This window comes from Bos indicus, chromosome 9 (assembly GCF_029378745.1).
Source record: "Bos indicus isolate NIAB-ARS_2022 breed Sahiwal x Tharparkar chromosome 9, NIAB-ARS_B.indTharparkar_mat_pri_1.0, whole genome shotgun sequence".
NCBI lineage: Eukaryota > Metazoa > Chordata > Mammalia > Artiodactyla > Bovidae > Bos > Bos indicus.
In genome coordinates, this window is record NC_091768.1 from 40146164 (window position 1) to 40161782 (window position 15619).

At 44.5% G+C, this 15619-nt stretch overlaps 1 protein-coding gene across 2 annotated transcripts in view; it reads left to right on the forward strand.

Annotated features, from left to right (window-relative positions):
• The window catches only part of METTL24 (methyltransferase like 24), a 127427-nt gene that overhangs the window by 24678 nt on the left and 87130 nt on the right, over positions 1-15619 (forward strand). The window contains exon 2 of one of the 2 annotated variants that reach the window (XM_070795980.1): positions 13265-13363. In XM_070795980.1, coding sequence (XP_070652081.1) covers positions 13265-13363 — 99 coding nt within the window. Of the gene's footprint in view, positions 1-13263; positions 13364-15619 lie in introns of those variants that run through there. The other variant, XM_070795981.1, reaches the window with a different exon arrangement.

A 15619-nucleotide genomic window follows, 5' to 3' on the forward strand; every position in this document is an offset into this window, starting at 1 on the left:
CTGGATGATACCCAGCATCATCCAGCGTCACTGGGTGACTTTCAGGGACGGCTTGTGTCCCATCCATGTGCTGTGCCACGTGCAGCTGCTCTTCCCCACATCAGCCTGCAGGGTGGCCATTGGATGCTACAGCTCTGCACCTAAGATGTGGCCTCTGGGATGCATTCTTTTTGCCATGCATCCCATCCCACTGCACTTGGTGATGCTGGGTGACACATTTTAATTCTTTGTGGTAATAAGAATCATGCCTTGTTTAGGCTCTGGAACTCAAACACTTTCCCTCTGAAACTGCTCAGCAGCACTGAGCTTTACCACTGACAGGCTTTCCGCTCAACATTGTGCCACAGAACCTTGTAAGAGTCTCTGAGGCTGAGAGGCTAAGGTGACATCTGTTTGTCCGTGACTGCCAGCGGCAGGATCAGACTGAGGGAACCTGTGGAGAGACTTGTGGTTTGGCACGAGGTTGAGGACTCATGTGGGCTGAGAGCCGCTGAAGAGTCCTGGGCACCACTTTATGGACAACCCTGGGACCTAGGTCAACGTGTGGGGAGTATGGAGATTTGCTGTGCAGCTGTGAGGGAAGAACCCTTTTTCCTCTCATGCCCCCCTTTTCTAGTTTTCCTTCTCCATTCTTCTCCCCACCCTCTGCTAACTCCACATCTCCTTTGGCTTTGGCAGCTACTCAGGATCCGAGGATCCTTGAAATGGGTTTATAGGGGTCTTGCAGACCTTCCGTCCTGAGATGATAATGTTTTTGAAACTGGTAAATATTTGGGGGATATTAACTGGCTGGAGTTTTCAAACTAAAGTAAATCCATGACCTCATAACAGATTGATGTTGATTCAGATGATGTTAAGCTTCTAGGACTTTGAATCTCAAGAGGTGTAGGTAACTTATATGTTTTTAATACAGTGTGTGTGTGTGTGTATGTGTGTGCACTTGCACACGTATAAGGGAGAGAGAGAGAATTCTTAAAAATGTGATAGATGCTGTTTCCACATTCCTATTTGCTTTCTTAGACAAACAGTCTTCTATACTTTTACTTTTGTAAGACAAATGAAACCCTTCCTTTACATGGTTGATATGTAACCCTGGTAAGATCCATGATTGATGTTTGAGTACCACTGTGTATGCAGTTGTTATATAGTTTCTCCATCATGAAAACAAATAAAAACCTCTGCATTTCACTGAATCTACTCCAGGAGTTTGGCTTCTCTTTCTATTGTCCTATGATAAAAACCTAAAATACATTATATGTTTTATTCTCTTCACTACCCTTTTCTGTGTATCAGTCTCACCCAGACGTGAGCTATTTTGCCACACACAGAAAACATAGTGAATTTAAAAATGTCAGTTTGAAAACGAAACCCAACTCAAATTTGGCATTTCTTTCCAACTTACCAAGATAACTTAGAGAATAAATCTAGAGCTGAGAATTTATTCCTTCTTGTCCTTTTATTTTATTTAGAAAAATTTCTTCCTAAAAGTTATCAGGGCCTGCTTGAATGATAGTGCATTTTTTTCTCATCAGAGTTGATTTCATTTCTGGTTCCCTTGCTTCCCAGCCTACACTCTGTGTAACGTTGCAGAGGCGGCAGATTGATGGGGAAAGGATTCAGAATGTGCTCTGGATTGGGGTTTCAGTGTGTGTGCTGTCTGCTGCCAGAGACATTTAGCAGATGGACTTGGGAAGGTGGGACTGGGCCTGGATGGGGAGGGGGCCTCAGGGTAAGAAGCGCTTTATGAGCTGGGCTGGCTCTGCCTTCTCCATTTAGCCATTAAGACCCTGGCCCACTATGAAGTCTATCACCAGATAAAAGAGACTCAGCTTTTGCTGTCGTTGTCTTTCACTTTCAGCAGTTTGATTATGATGGGTACGGGCGTGGATTTCCTTGTGCCTTTCTGTTAGGGGTTTGCTGAGCTGCTTGAATCTTTAGGTTTATATCTGTTGTCAAATTTGGGAATTGTTTAGCCATTGTATCTTTAAATATTTGTTTCTGTACTGCATTCTTTCTCTTTCTCCTCTGGGATCCCAATAAGTGAGTGTTAGACCTCTTGATATTGTCCCACTGGTCCCTGAGGTTCTTTTCATTTCTTTTTCAAATCATTTTTCTCTTTGTTGTTCAGATTGGATACTCTCTGTTTATCTGTATTCAAGTTCACTGACTCTTTCTTGTGATATATTCTTTCTGCTATTGAGTCCATCCACTGAGATTTTTATTTTGGTTATTGTATTTTTCAGGTCTAAAATGTCCTTTTGGCTCTTTATATATCCTGTTTCTTTGCTGAAACTTTCTATCTTTCCATTGGTTGCAAGAGTGTACACTCCTCTTACTTCTTGGAGTGTTCTGTAATACTTGCTTTTAAGTTTTTGTCAAATAATTCCAGGATCTGTGTCACGTCATTGGCATTTGTCGATTGTCTTTTCTCCGCACCAATTGGGATTTTCCTGATTCTTCAAATGCTGAGTAGTTTTGAGTTATATCCTTTTGTGTGTATAATATCATGGAGGCTTCTGTTGTTGTTCAGTTGCTCAGTCATGTCCAACTCTTTGTGACCCCATGGACTACAGCCTGCCAGGCTTCCCTGTCTTTTACCATCTCCCAGAGTTTGCTCAAACTCATGTCCATTGAGTTGATGATGCCATCCAACCATCTTGTCTTCTGTTGTTCCCTTTCCTTCTGAGTCTCTGAGTTATGTTTAAATACTATAAATAATGTCCATATATCAATATTTGTTTTTCCACGTAGTTGAGCTGGTTGGGTTCAGGTCTCAAGGTCCAGCCAGCCTTTTATGAATTAAGATTTCACTATCAGTTGTCAGTTATATTTTTAAAATTTTGCAGTGTTCTTTGGATCTGTCCCACATGCATTACACCCAGTGGCCAGACTCGGACCTGGTGGAGGTCTGTCTATTGGCGGTTCTCCAAGTCTTTGATATGCTAACAGATGCACATGCGCATGCACATATCTAGGTGTCTGGGGATGGGGGAGGGGATTGGTTCTAGCACGCCTGCAGATAAATCAAAATCTGTGGATGCTCACTTCTCATACAGTGATGTACTACCATTGGCCCCCGGTATCCCCAGGATTCTGCATCCACAGATATTGAAGTGAAAGTGAAAGTAGCTCAGTCGTGTCGAACTCTTTGTGACCCCATGGACTATACAGTCCATGGAATTCTCCAGGCCAGAATACTAAAGTGGGTAGCCTTTCCCTTCTCCAGAGGATCTTCCCAACCCAAGGATTGAACCAGGTCTCCCACATTGCAAACAAGTTCTTTACCAGCTGAGCCACAAGGGAAGCCCAAGAATACTGGAGTGGGTAGTCTATCTTCTCCAGCTGCTGCTGCTGTGTCATACTGGTTGTGTTCGACTCTGTGCGACCCCATAGACGGCAGCCTACCAGGCTCCTCCATCCCTGGGATTCTCCAGGCAAGAACACTGGAGTTGGTTGCCATTTCCTTCTCCAATGCATGAAGTGAAAAGTGAAAGTGAAGTCGCTCAGTCGTGTCTGACTCAGCGACCCCATGGACTATAGCCTACCAAGCTCCTCCGTCCATGAGATTCTCCAGGCAAGAGTACTGGAGTGGGTTGCCATTGCCTCCTCCATCTTCTCCAGCAGATCTTCCCAATCCAGGAATTGAACCAGGGTCCCTTGCATCGCAGGTGGATTCTTTACCAACTGAGCTATCAGGGCTGATATTGATATTGAGGGCTGACTGCATTATCTAGTTCCCTGTGTTTCTGAACCTCTGGCTAGAAAGGTTAGACTTTAGTTACAACACCCTTCCTGTGACTATATGCAAGCCCAAAGTCAAGCTGTTTGAGAAGAGAGAAAATACTCAACGAGGTTTTTCCCCTGCCCTCTTGGGGCCACAGCTTCAGATCAGAGAAGAAATTTCCCTTTCCTAAGAGTTTTAGGTGCTTGCAGACTCCTGCTGTGGCTTCCACTACAGTGGGATTGCCTGGGAGTTGGGGTGCTAGAATGGAGGAAAGGAAATACAAGAAGAGGGGTAAATAGGGAATCCTCCTACTTTCTCTGAGCATTAGGAGACCCTTCCCCCCTTGAGCCTGAGCTAGAGGGCTTCTCTGGAGCTCTTGGTCTGTGCAGATGTCTGCCTGCAGTGTGAGACCACCTTGAGTGGGGGCACGAGGGGGATGCCAGAAGAAAACCAGTGGTGCCCTTACTGCTGCTTCCTGATACTTTGAATTCTGGTCTTCTTTCCCAGCCCGCCTGCCAGTATTTACTTTTCAGATTTCTCAAATAGCTGCTTTGATGCATTCTATCCAGGTTTTATTGCTGTATTCACTGCCAGACACAGGGTGAGGGTGTGCTTACCCATGTTATCCAGAACTGAAACTGAGATTTTTTTGGTAACAAAATTTTTGCATGGGGAACCTGAATTTTAAACGTGTGTAACTGACCCTTAATCTTTCTAAAGCAGGGCCCATTCTGAGAGAAAGATCAGTTACATGAAGCTGAGGGGAGGGACATGTGAGCTGCCACCCCAGAGACTCTGAGAATCACACTTGAGTGAAGTCCTAAAAACTATGATTATCCCAGGGTGTCCCAGAAAGGCAGTGGCTGGTGCTCACACGCTCCCCGTTGTGTCTGGATGGCTGCTCTGTCCAGGTCCCATTCTGTGCCTCCCCCTCCCCCAACAATTCCCCCAACTCCCCTTCTCCTTCTAAAAAGGAACAATTTCCTTCAATCTTTGTTTCCTGCCGGCTAACAGATGCTCTTAATTAGCACAAAATTGCTAAATAAATAGATTTTGCTTGTTTTGAGTTTGTTTTTTTCCAGAAAGCTTAGGCTTTCCAACATTAACTCATTGCACACTCTCAGCGTATTGTTTAGTTTGAGTCAAGGACTCACAACCTTGTTCTTTTCCACAGGCACAACCATAATGCAGAAAATCAATTGTTAGCTATCTCCCACAACAGAAAATTGCTGTTTCTAAAACCTTTCAAGAGCTTACTAGCTGTGGGGAATGTGAATTTGAGAGTACCGAAACTTGGCAAAAATACCCCAGACACTCTACCAATTATCAGTCACAATAAAGAAACTGATCATTTAAATCACTTATCATACAATTTCATCCCCAAAGAGCTGTAGAATTGAGACACAGAGGAATGGACCATTAGACTCTTTCTTTGGTTTTTATTTCAAAAGAAAGTAAAAATATGTATGCTTGTCTAAAACTTGCTTGTACAACTGGTGGTGGTACTGTTGCCAGTCTGACCATTTCTGTGTGGCCTACGTGAGGTCATTCATGGGTGTGGGAGAAATGGCTTGTGAAGAAGGAAGCTTTTATGCCAAATTTCAAGGCAAAGAAAGCTTTTGCACAAGACAGAATCCATGATTCTCTTTTCAGGTCATGGGTGGGTTTGCTTTTATATGTATACATATATTTTAATGCAACCAGTTTTGCTTGGGGCTTATGGTCTTGAATTAATATATTTCTATTATGTGCATATGTGTAAGCTGGTAGGCAAAAGAGTATTTTAAAAGATTGCTTTATTTTTTGCATTATCTTTTAATAGTGAAACCTTGGAATTCGGTTTCTTTGGCTTGAAAGAATCATTTTCTTTATCCAGAAACAAATTTGATGCTGAAGTCATAAATTATAAAAATATGTGAAAGCCTCACGGTTGTGCTTGTTGCAGTTTTTGGAGCCAGATCCATTATCTCTGTGCACCGACTTGGGCTGACTCAGCGATTGCTTTTTACCCTTTGGGAAGAGACTCTCAGATGTCTGCAAAATAGCCCCCAAACAACATGAGTTAGCTGTGTATAGAATCCTTTGCTTAATGTTAATTTTTTGGAAATTTTTTCTATATAATCAAACCATTTCCCCTCGTTAGAGGAAGCCAGTTCACTTTGCAATGCATGTTTCCTGGAGGAAGAACCAGATAAATCCTTCACAGACAAAAGTGGGTGGGGACTGCTGCCTTTCCTGGGATGCTTATCTCTGTTGAAGGAGGTGCTCCTTTGTATGAGTGGCCTCGTGGTTTATGTATGGGGCAGGACCACGGATTGCAAAGGAATTGAGCAACCCCCTGGCTCCACCCCTGCAAGGGCTCAGGAGCCTGAGCACTTCTCTGTGGCAGCACATTGTGGAGGCTCCATTTGACACCAGCTCAAGCCTGTTGGGGACAGATGGATCTGCCCCAATCCCCAGTGACAATACCTCCACCACCTTCTGCTTAAGCTGCTCCTTTACTGATCTGAAGAGGAAGTGGAGGCAACAGAGGGGACCAGGAATCTACCTTCCCACCCCCTGGGGGTGGGATGGGGGTAGCCTTGTCTGGTCACTTGATATTTGGAGCACATGGATAACAGTGTACTTTGGCATTTAGGGAGTTGTTTGGGGGAATTGTTTCTTTTTAAAAGGAAAAGACATTTTTTTTTTTTTTTGCCTTGTTGTAGTAAACAGTGTTTTAAGGTGCTCCAAGAATTCTGTTTGTGGGACTTCTTTTTTGTTGTTGTTTTCTTTGTTTGTGGGATTTCTGATGGACAAATATTGATGTGTGCACTAGAGAATTAAGACAAATGATAATTGAAAGAGATGATAAAAGCTAGTGGTTTCCTTGGGGAAATAATCACAAATTGCTGTCAGGCTGATTCCAATGAGAACATTACTTTATGTGAAATGTTTTCTAAACAGCTCAACCAAAGCGTTAAGCCAGAGCACTTTTGAGGGCATCTCTCTGCTGTATATTTCTATTATATCCCCACCTGAGACCCTTCAACTTATTCACCGTTCCAGCTGTCGCGTTTAGCTTTGTCATGGTCAACACTCAGTGGAACTGAGAAATATCAGATAGCAAGATGGATATAGTTTGTGGATTCTTAATATAATTGTATAGTTTTATCATATTGAGTCATCCCCCCCATAGATTCACTATTATTGATCCAGAATGTTACCTTTGTGTGTTAGCCCAGGTTAAGTGCTTCTGCTATGTTTAAAGTGTCTCTTTAATGAGAATTTTGGGCTTCTCACATTGGAGACTGCTTCCCATGATCTATATTTGTATTTTCCGGCATTTATTTTGGATTGGCACTTGGATCCTTCACCTCTCTTGTAACACCATTGTGCCTATAGAGGTTTCAGTCAGAGCTCTTGTGGAACTTTGTTGCATTTATTGGTTTACACAGCTGTGTCCTATATTAAATTGTAACCCAGATCCTGGCACAAGGCACAAATGACCACTGAATGAGTGAATGATTCCCTGGTCAAGTCTCAATGCCTCTTTCCAAAGGATGCTGTGTGGGAGAACTTCCACTTGCCTTTCCAGGCCCACTCTCCATCTTGATCCCCTACTCCGTGCCCCAGCAGAGGCTGACCTGTGGACCAACCACAGCCTCCCGCTTCTTTAGCTTCTCCTTCCATTTGACAGTTAGGGTGAGTATGTACTTTCATAGGACTGTATGTGATAGGGTTGGCTGTAATTCTATCAAACACCTTCTCCATGCAGTTTCCCTCTTTGGGTTCCACAAATTTCCCCCTTCTCCTGCTCCTTCCTGCTCAGGATTTGGAAGGGCTCCCTGGTGCTACCAGCCACAGGTATTGCATTACTCCTTATTAGTTTCCTAAACTCTTTCTTCATGAGAAACATTGGGCTGGACGAAGCACAAGCTGGAATCAAGATTGCTGGGAGAAATATCAATAACTTCAGATGCAGATGACACCACCCTTATGGCAGAAAGTAAAGAAGAACTAAAGGGCCTCTTGATGAAAGTGAAAGAGGAGAGTGAAAAAGTTGGTTTAAAGCTCAACATTCAGAAAACAATCATGGCATCCGGTCCCATCACTTCATGGCAAATAGATGTGGAAACAGTGTCAGACTTTATCTTTGGGTGCTCCAAAATCACTGCAGATGGTGATTGCAGCCATGAAATTAAAAGATGCTTACTCCTTGGAAGGAAAGTTATGATCAACCTAGATAGCATATTAAAAAGCAGAGACATTACTTTGCCAACAAAGGTCCGTCTAGTCAAGGCTATGGTTTTTCCAGTGGTCATGTATGGATGTGAGAGTTGGACTATAAAGAAAGTTGAGCACCAAAGAATTGATGCTTTTGAACTATGGTGTTGGAGAAGACTCTTGAGAGTCCCTTGGACTGCAAGGAGATCCAACCAGTCCATCCAAGGAGATCCAACCAGTCCATCCTAAAGGAGATCAGTCCTGAATATTCATTGGAAAGACTGATGTTGAAGCTGAAACTCCAATACTTTGGCCACCTCATGCGAAGAGCTAACTCGTTGGAAAAGACCCTGATGCTGGGAAAGATTGAAGGCAGGAGGAAAAGAGGACGACAGAGGATGAGATGGTTGGATCGCATCACTGACTCAATGGAGATGAGTTTGAGTAAACTCTGGGAGTTGGTGATGGACAGGGAGGCCTGGCGTGCTGCAGTCCATGGGGTCGCAAAGAGTTGGACACGACTGAGGGACTAAACTGAACTGAAACTCTGCCTGCACCTTTGTAAATAGTCTCTCTACTAAATTCTTCCCATCGTATCCTGCTGGGACCTGACCGACATTTCCCAGCTCACCCAAGATAACAAAGTTTTTTGTAACCTAGATATCATAATCTGCGTCTCTTGCATTATTTCAAGTAAACACTCTCTTCTAGGATGGTCTACAACCAAATCAGAGTCAGATAGAGCAGGGGTCAGCAAGCTCCAGCCTTGCAGGCCAAATCCAGCCTGCCAGCTGTTTTTGTAAATGGAGTTTTATTGGAGCACAGTCCTGACCATTTGTTTACTTACTGTCTTTGGCTGCTTTTGAGCTACAACAGGCGGTGAGGAATTGCAGCAGAAACTGCATGGCCTGCAAAGACTGAAATATTTGCTGTTTGATCTCTTATAGAAAAAATTTACAGATCCCTGATTTAGAGGAAAACCATAACGTGAAAACTTTATTGTTTTCATCAAAAGCCTCCTGGGTCAGGCACTGGGGTACTTGTCAGGATCCCATGAGACTGACCTGGGGAGTTTGAAACCCCAGGCCTGGACAAACTTGCAGGCAGCTTTGTGTTGCTGTGCTGACAGCAGCAGCAACCTGGAAAGTCAGTCTTCGTCATTAGATGCAAAAGGAGTGTAACCAAGCAAAGCTAAGAGGCATTTGTCTGTAATTTATGATTTCATAATTAATAATTCCCTGGAAAGAATGGCTTTCCCTAATGTTTCAGCATTTCTCTATCAAGCTTATTTTGTATATATCTGTCTCCCCCACCAGACTGTGAGTGCCTCTCAGGAAGTTCTGGGTTTTATTCATATGGGTGCCAACTAGTGCCTGGCACAGAGTGGCTGATGCTCAATAAATATTGTTTGACCAAATGGTAATCAACAACTAACTTAGAGAAGAAAAAAAGAAATAGCGGGGTGGGAGTCATTAACTGGGAAGATTTATTGCTTAATGTTCTCAGACTCTCTCTGGCTGGAGTCTCTGCCTCCTCAGCCTTCATAAACAAGAACAGCTATATGAAAAGCCTATTTCCTAAGAAAAGGTGCCCCTCAGGGCAGACTGACTATATAATTTGCAGGGCTTAGCACAGAATAAAAATGTTGAGCCTCTCGTTTAAAAATTAAGAGTTTTAAGACAGTGTCAGCACTGAGACAAACACAAGCACATCTAAGAATGTACAACCTGCGTGCCTACGAAACTGGCCCTGCGCTGAGGATTCCTGAGGACGAGGCAGCCTGTGGGTGATCAGTGAGGGTTCTTTCAGTCCAGAGGACTGCAGGGTGCTCCACCACTATTTGTCTGGCTGCTGAGACTGTGGACTCTCAGGACTTGGTACAGTGATATGAGTCTTATAATGCCTAACCTGGAATAATGCTTTATCACTTACATAGTGTCTGCATTTATCTCAGACCCACATGCCAGAGTGTACTGTGCTTCCCCAAGCCCACACATTTGGCTTGACACTGACTAATCAGCTTGGCCTTCATTCTTCTTGCTATCTGTTTAACCCCAAGTCACCTAGGCCACCCCGTTTAGGGGCAAAAATATATATATGTACTAAAGTGCCCCGTTTCCAAGGCAATGCCAAATAATGTACCAACTACCACACAATTGCACTCATCTCACACACTAGCAAAGTAGCGCTCAAAATTCTCCAAGCTAGGCTTCAACAGTACATGAACTGTGAACTTCCAGAGGTTCAAGCTGGATTTAGAAAAGACAGAGGAACCAGAGATCAAATTGCCAACATCCACTGGATCTTTGAAAAAGCAAGAAAATTCCAGAAAAACATCTACTTCTGCTTTATGCACTATGCCAAAGCCTTTCACTGTGTGGATCACAACAAACTGGAAAATTCTTCAAGTGATGGGAATACCAGACCACCTGACCTGCTCCTGAGAAATCTGTATGCAGGTCAAGAAGCAATAGTTAGAACTGGACATGGAACAACGATCTGGTTCCAAATCGGGAAAGGAGTATGTCAAGGCTGTATATTGTCACCCTGCTTGTTTAACTTATATGCAGAGCACATCATGTGAAATGCTGGGCTGGATGAAGCACAAGCTGGAATCAAGATTGCTGGGAGAAATATCAATAACCTCAGATACGCAGATGATACCACCCAACTTATGGCAGAAAGCAAAGAAGAACTAAAGAGCCTCTTGATGAAAGTGAAAGAGGAGAGTGAAAAAGTTGGCTTAAAACTCAACATTCAGAAAACTAATGGCATCTGGTCCCATCACTTCATGGAAAGTAGATGGGGAAACAATGGAAACAGTGACAGACTTTATTTTTCTGGGCTCCAAAATCACTGCAGATAGTGACTGCAGCCATGAAATTAAAAGACGATTGCTCCTTGGAAGAAAAGCTCTGACCAACCTAGACATCGTATTTAAAATCAGAGACATTTCCTTACCAACAAAGGTCCACGTAGTCAGGGCTGTGGTTTTTCCAGTAGTCATGTATGGATGTAAGAGTTGGACTATAAAGAAAGTTGAGCACTGAAGAACTGATGCTTTTGAACTGTGGTGTTGGAGAAGACTCTTGAGAGTCTATTGGACTGAAGGGGGATCCAACCAGTCAATCCTAAAGGAGATCAGTCCTGAATATTCATTGGAAAGACTGATGCTGAAGCTGAAACTCCAATACTTTGGCTACCTGATGGGAAGAACTGACTCACTGGAAAAGACCCTGATTCTGGGAAGGATTGAAGGCTGGAGGAGAAGGGGACGACAGAGGATGAGATGGTTGGATTACATCACTGACACATGGGCGTGAGTCTGAGCAAGCTCTGGGAGTTGGTGATGGACAGGGAAGCCTGGTGTGCTGCCGTCCATGGGGTTGCAGAGTTGGACGTGACTGAGCGGCTGAACTGAACTGAACTGAACAGAAAGTGCCCCAGTACGTCTGTTTAGATGTTTCTTTTTGGGTGACAGACAGTTCTTGCCATAAAACCTGTCTTTATCTCCTGTGGCTGCTGTCACAAAATACTACAGACTGGGTGGCTTATAAGCAACAGAAATTTATTGCTCACCGTTCTGGAGGCTGGGTGTTCAAGATCAGTGTGCCAGCATGGCTGGATCCTGGTGAAGGTCCTCTTTCAGGCTGCAGGTGGCTGCCTTCTTGCTGTGTCCTCACATGGTGGTAGGGCCCAGGGAGCTAGAACACTAATCCTATTCATGGAGGCCCCACCCTCATGATGTAAGCACCTCTCAAAGTCCCGCCTCCTAATATTATCACATTGGGCATTAGGATTTCAACACAGGAATTTTGGGGGTGGGGACACACATCCAGACCATTGCAATGTCTGCCTGGAGAACAATGTGTGTGCATGATCCTTGTTTTGGCCCCAGAACCCTTTCTGCAAGGTGGTTGGGATGGGCTCCTGAACCCGACTTTATGGTGAGGAGGGGGACAGGGGAGGGCTGTGTACATGAATGATCCCCAGAACCCTCCCCTGCCCCCTTCCTCACCATAAAATGAGGTTTGGGAGCCCATCCTAACCACTTTGCAGGAAGCTCTGTGCCAAGACTCCCAAAGTCTTTCCTCACATGAGATGTTCACCCTGCCATCTGCTAGGGCTTCTCCTTGCCCAGGCCCCTGCCCTTCCCCATCCTACACCCTGCACCGTACTCTGCCCTTGGGATCACAGTGAGTCTCCTGGAGGTTTCCGGTGGTGACCACTATGGTGGGAAACTTGAGCTCTAGAAAGGATTTCATGACTAGAGCTTCCTTTTGACTGGAGGTATCCCCAGTTTTGATTCTTCTAGATCACCACTACTTTCCTCCAACCCTTCATCTACTCTACCTTGCCACAAAAGGAGGCTTAGTGTTCTGATCACTCCACTCCTGGGAGCTCCTTGCATCTTCTGCTGAAAGTTGGAGGTTGTCTGGCAGTGCTAGAAGGCCACCACTGCCAGCCCTGGTGGTGCAAGCTCCAAGGTCTGTTGGCAGATGCATGGTGCCAGACGACAGGGGCACTGAGGTCTGGAATACCCAGTGGCACCCCTTGTCCTCCCCCGCATTTCCCTCTGCTAGGAGCAGGGGGTACCCGAGCACCCTGAGGATTCAGGCATTACGGTGTCATGACAACAGAACAGGCCCTTAGGAGGCACCTATTTCTAAAGCTGTAACCCATAGACCGTGGAGGTTTATTCCACAATGGGGAGAAGCTCCGGCTAATACAGAGCTGCAATTGAGAGAGCCTGATGGGGTCAAGTGGAGTTTGCCTTTGATCAGAAGCTTGAGACAGATATCCCATCTGGCTTTTGCAGTCTCCTGCTAAAGCTGGTAGCTGGGCTTTCTCAGGCCTCATTTGTCTCCCTGTGACTGATGTGGCCTTCATGCTGCTGCTGCTGCTGCTGCTGCTGCTAAGTCGCTTCAGTTGTGTCCGACTCTGTGTGACCCCAGAGATGGCAGCCCACCAGGCTCCCCCGTCCCTGGGATTCTCCAGGCAAGAACACTGGAGTGGGTTGCCATTTCCTTCTCCGATGCATGAAAGTGAAAAGTGAAAGTGAAGTCGCTCAGTCGTGTCTGACTGTGACCCCATGGACTGCAGCCTATCAGGCTGCTCTGTCCATGGGATTTTCCAGGCAAGAGTACTGGAGTGGGGAGCCATTGCCTTCTCCGGCCTTCACAATGGCAGCCCCAAACCACCTCCCTGATGCTCAAGAGCGGCAGTGTTTATTTTGCAGGCGGCAGTCTTACCTTCCTAATACTCTGCACCCTTCCCACCCCCCACCCTAACTTCCTGATCCTTTTCATACTAACCTATGTTTTCTCCTTGCAGGGTCCCCGGTGGCAAATAGACCTCCAGCCTTGGGCAGGCCCTGCTCGCTCCCTGGATGAAGAAGCCTTGAGGTTCCTGAGATACATCAGCACCATTCAGGTTGTGTTTCAAGCACAAGTGGGTTTGGAAACTGTAAAAGATGCCAGCTGCCCCTTTTAAAGGATTTGTCAATAAGGGTCTGGGAAGTTTCTCAGTGCCTCCTGATAGATGCTTGATAGGGACAGTTTCTGAGGCCTTACTGCTTAAATATATCTGCTCACCTAGAGGCAGATAATAGGTGCCTTCCATCTGCTTTGGCATCTTATCCCTTCCAGGAGTATCATCACCCCGAGATGTTTTAATGATTCATTGCAATGTGTTTTAAAGATCCACTTTAGAAAATTGCTTTGGGAAACCATTTGAAGTGACAGATTCTTGCCCCTGAGTAGGCAGTCCAGTGTGTCACAAACCAAAACCATCATCTGGAGATTCAAGTCCCAGTTTGGAGAAATCTGCCTTTTCACTTTTCTGCCACAGAAGGTTGGCAGACAGAGACGCGTTAGGCCAGAGAGCCAAGGAGACTTCGCAGGCAGTCAGAAGAGAAGCTAATGAATCCGAAGGCTCTCTGTTCCTAGGGCCCTTTAAATCATTACTGAGCACCGCCTTCATTAGTGACTTAACGCATTGTGGCAGCTCCTGCCCGGTGCCCCGAGCGGGCAGAGACTCTTCATTAAGGAAAGTCTATGGCTCTTGACACATTAATCAGGAGGGTCCATTCTCCAGTAGCCTGATCCTGAGGAAAGAGAGATGGAAAAGGAAATCAAGGCCTGAGGGAAACTTCTCCCTGGACTGAGAGTGCTAGTAAATTAAAAACTCAGACTGCCTGTGAAGCTGCAGCCCTGAAAGCCGTACTGTGGAGCTGTGTGGTACTGAGGGGTCCCCGGGCCTTTTGATCTCCCTCAGCCCACTGGCTCTTGACATCCCACTCTCTCTGCCCAGCCTCACTGGTGGCCAAGCCCATTTTTCATCCATGGAGGAACGTATATTTCTGGAATTTTAGAAGGCTAATTTAGGGGTAAAAAAATTTTCATTTTTCATATGATGCAGTCAGACAACCAGAGATTTCAATACTTGTCACCTAGACATGGAAGTAAAAGCTTGTTGAATTCATCATGAGTAATGGGATGATAAATTGGTCCCTGTGCTTTACATAATTTCATCTTATTTTGCTGCTGCAAATTAATTTGGTGGACTTACACTGACTTAATTAAAATACTGAAGTTTTAATTTTATAGTTTGGTTTTACATAAAGAATAAGAAACTAGACCTCTTAACTGTGACTTTAAGAAGCCCTTAAAAGCCCCAGAGAAAGGTGTTAAAAGTATGAGTTGAATTTGAGAATGGTTGGCTTAACCCCCTGCCCCACCCCCCTGACACACACAAAAATTGACCATGTGAAAGCCTTGAAATTCCATTTTATATGTATTTCAGGTTAATGTTCTGTAACTTATAAAAGGCAAATTAACTTAGAAGAAGCTCTTGAGGCATGAAAGCATCATTTCAAGTCCCTCTTCAAGTTTTCCCATGAGTTATGGACTGAGAGGGAAAAATGCTTTTAAAAAAAGCATCCTGTGATGTGGTCTGATGTTGTGATCCTGGGCAATTTATTTTGCTTGTCTGGTCTGACTGTTCTGATCTTGGAAAGGAAGAGATTGTATCAAATTATTTCTAAGGTCCCTCCCAGCTCCATGAGCTTTTACCATAAGACTGGTGTAGAATTATTATTAACCAAGTATTACCGAACACCTACTCTGTGCCAGAAATGTAGGCCTTGGAAATAGTCTCTGCCTTCAAGTGGCTAACAAACTAGTTGGGAAGGTAGATAAATGGACATATAATTATTATTCACAGTGAGAAGTATAATAATAGAGATTTCGTTGTTGAAGCTCACTAGAAGGCTTTGCATCCTCTAGAAGGCACTAGATAAAGTTCCAGACCTCACAATGGTTTTGTAATCAGAGATCATTTTAACAGCTAAAGTCCTGTGCTTTTGTGTGCTTCTGACTCACTAGCCCAGGAGGTGGGAGCTCATCAGAGATGACACTAACTGGTTTAATCAGAATCCCACTAACCAGTGCTCCCTCCTCTTTTCTCTGTAGTGCAGAGATTTTCAGCTGTGTTGGAACCTTGTGCCTCTTTTAGAACTCATCTCGACAATGAAAGCCTACAAAACTGGCAGAATATTAGAGTCCCTATTACCTAAAATTTTCACAGTTAGCAGTAGTGAGTCATAATGGACAAGCAAAAAAAAAAAAAAAAAACCACAACAATAAGCCAAAAAAACCTCTGTAGTTATTTGAGCAAATTCCACCTCCA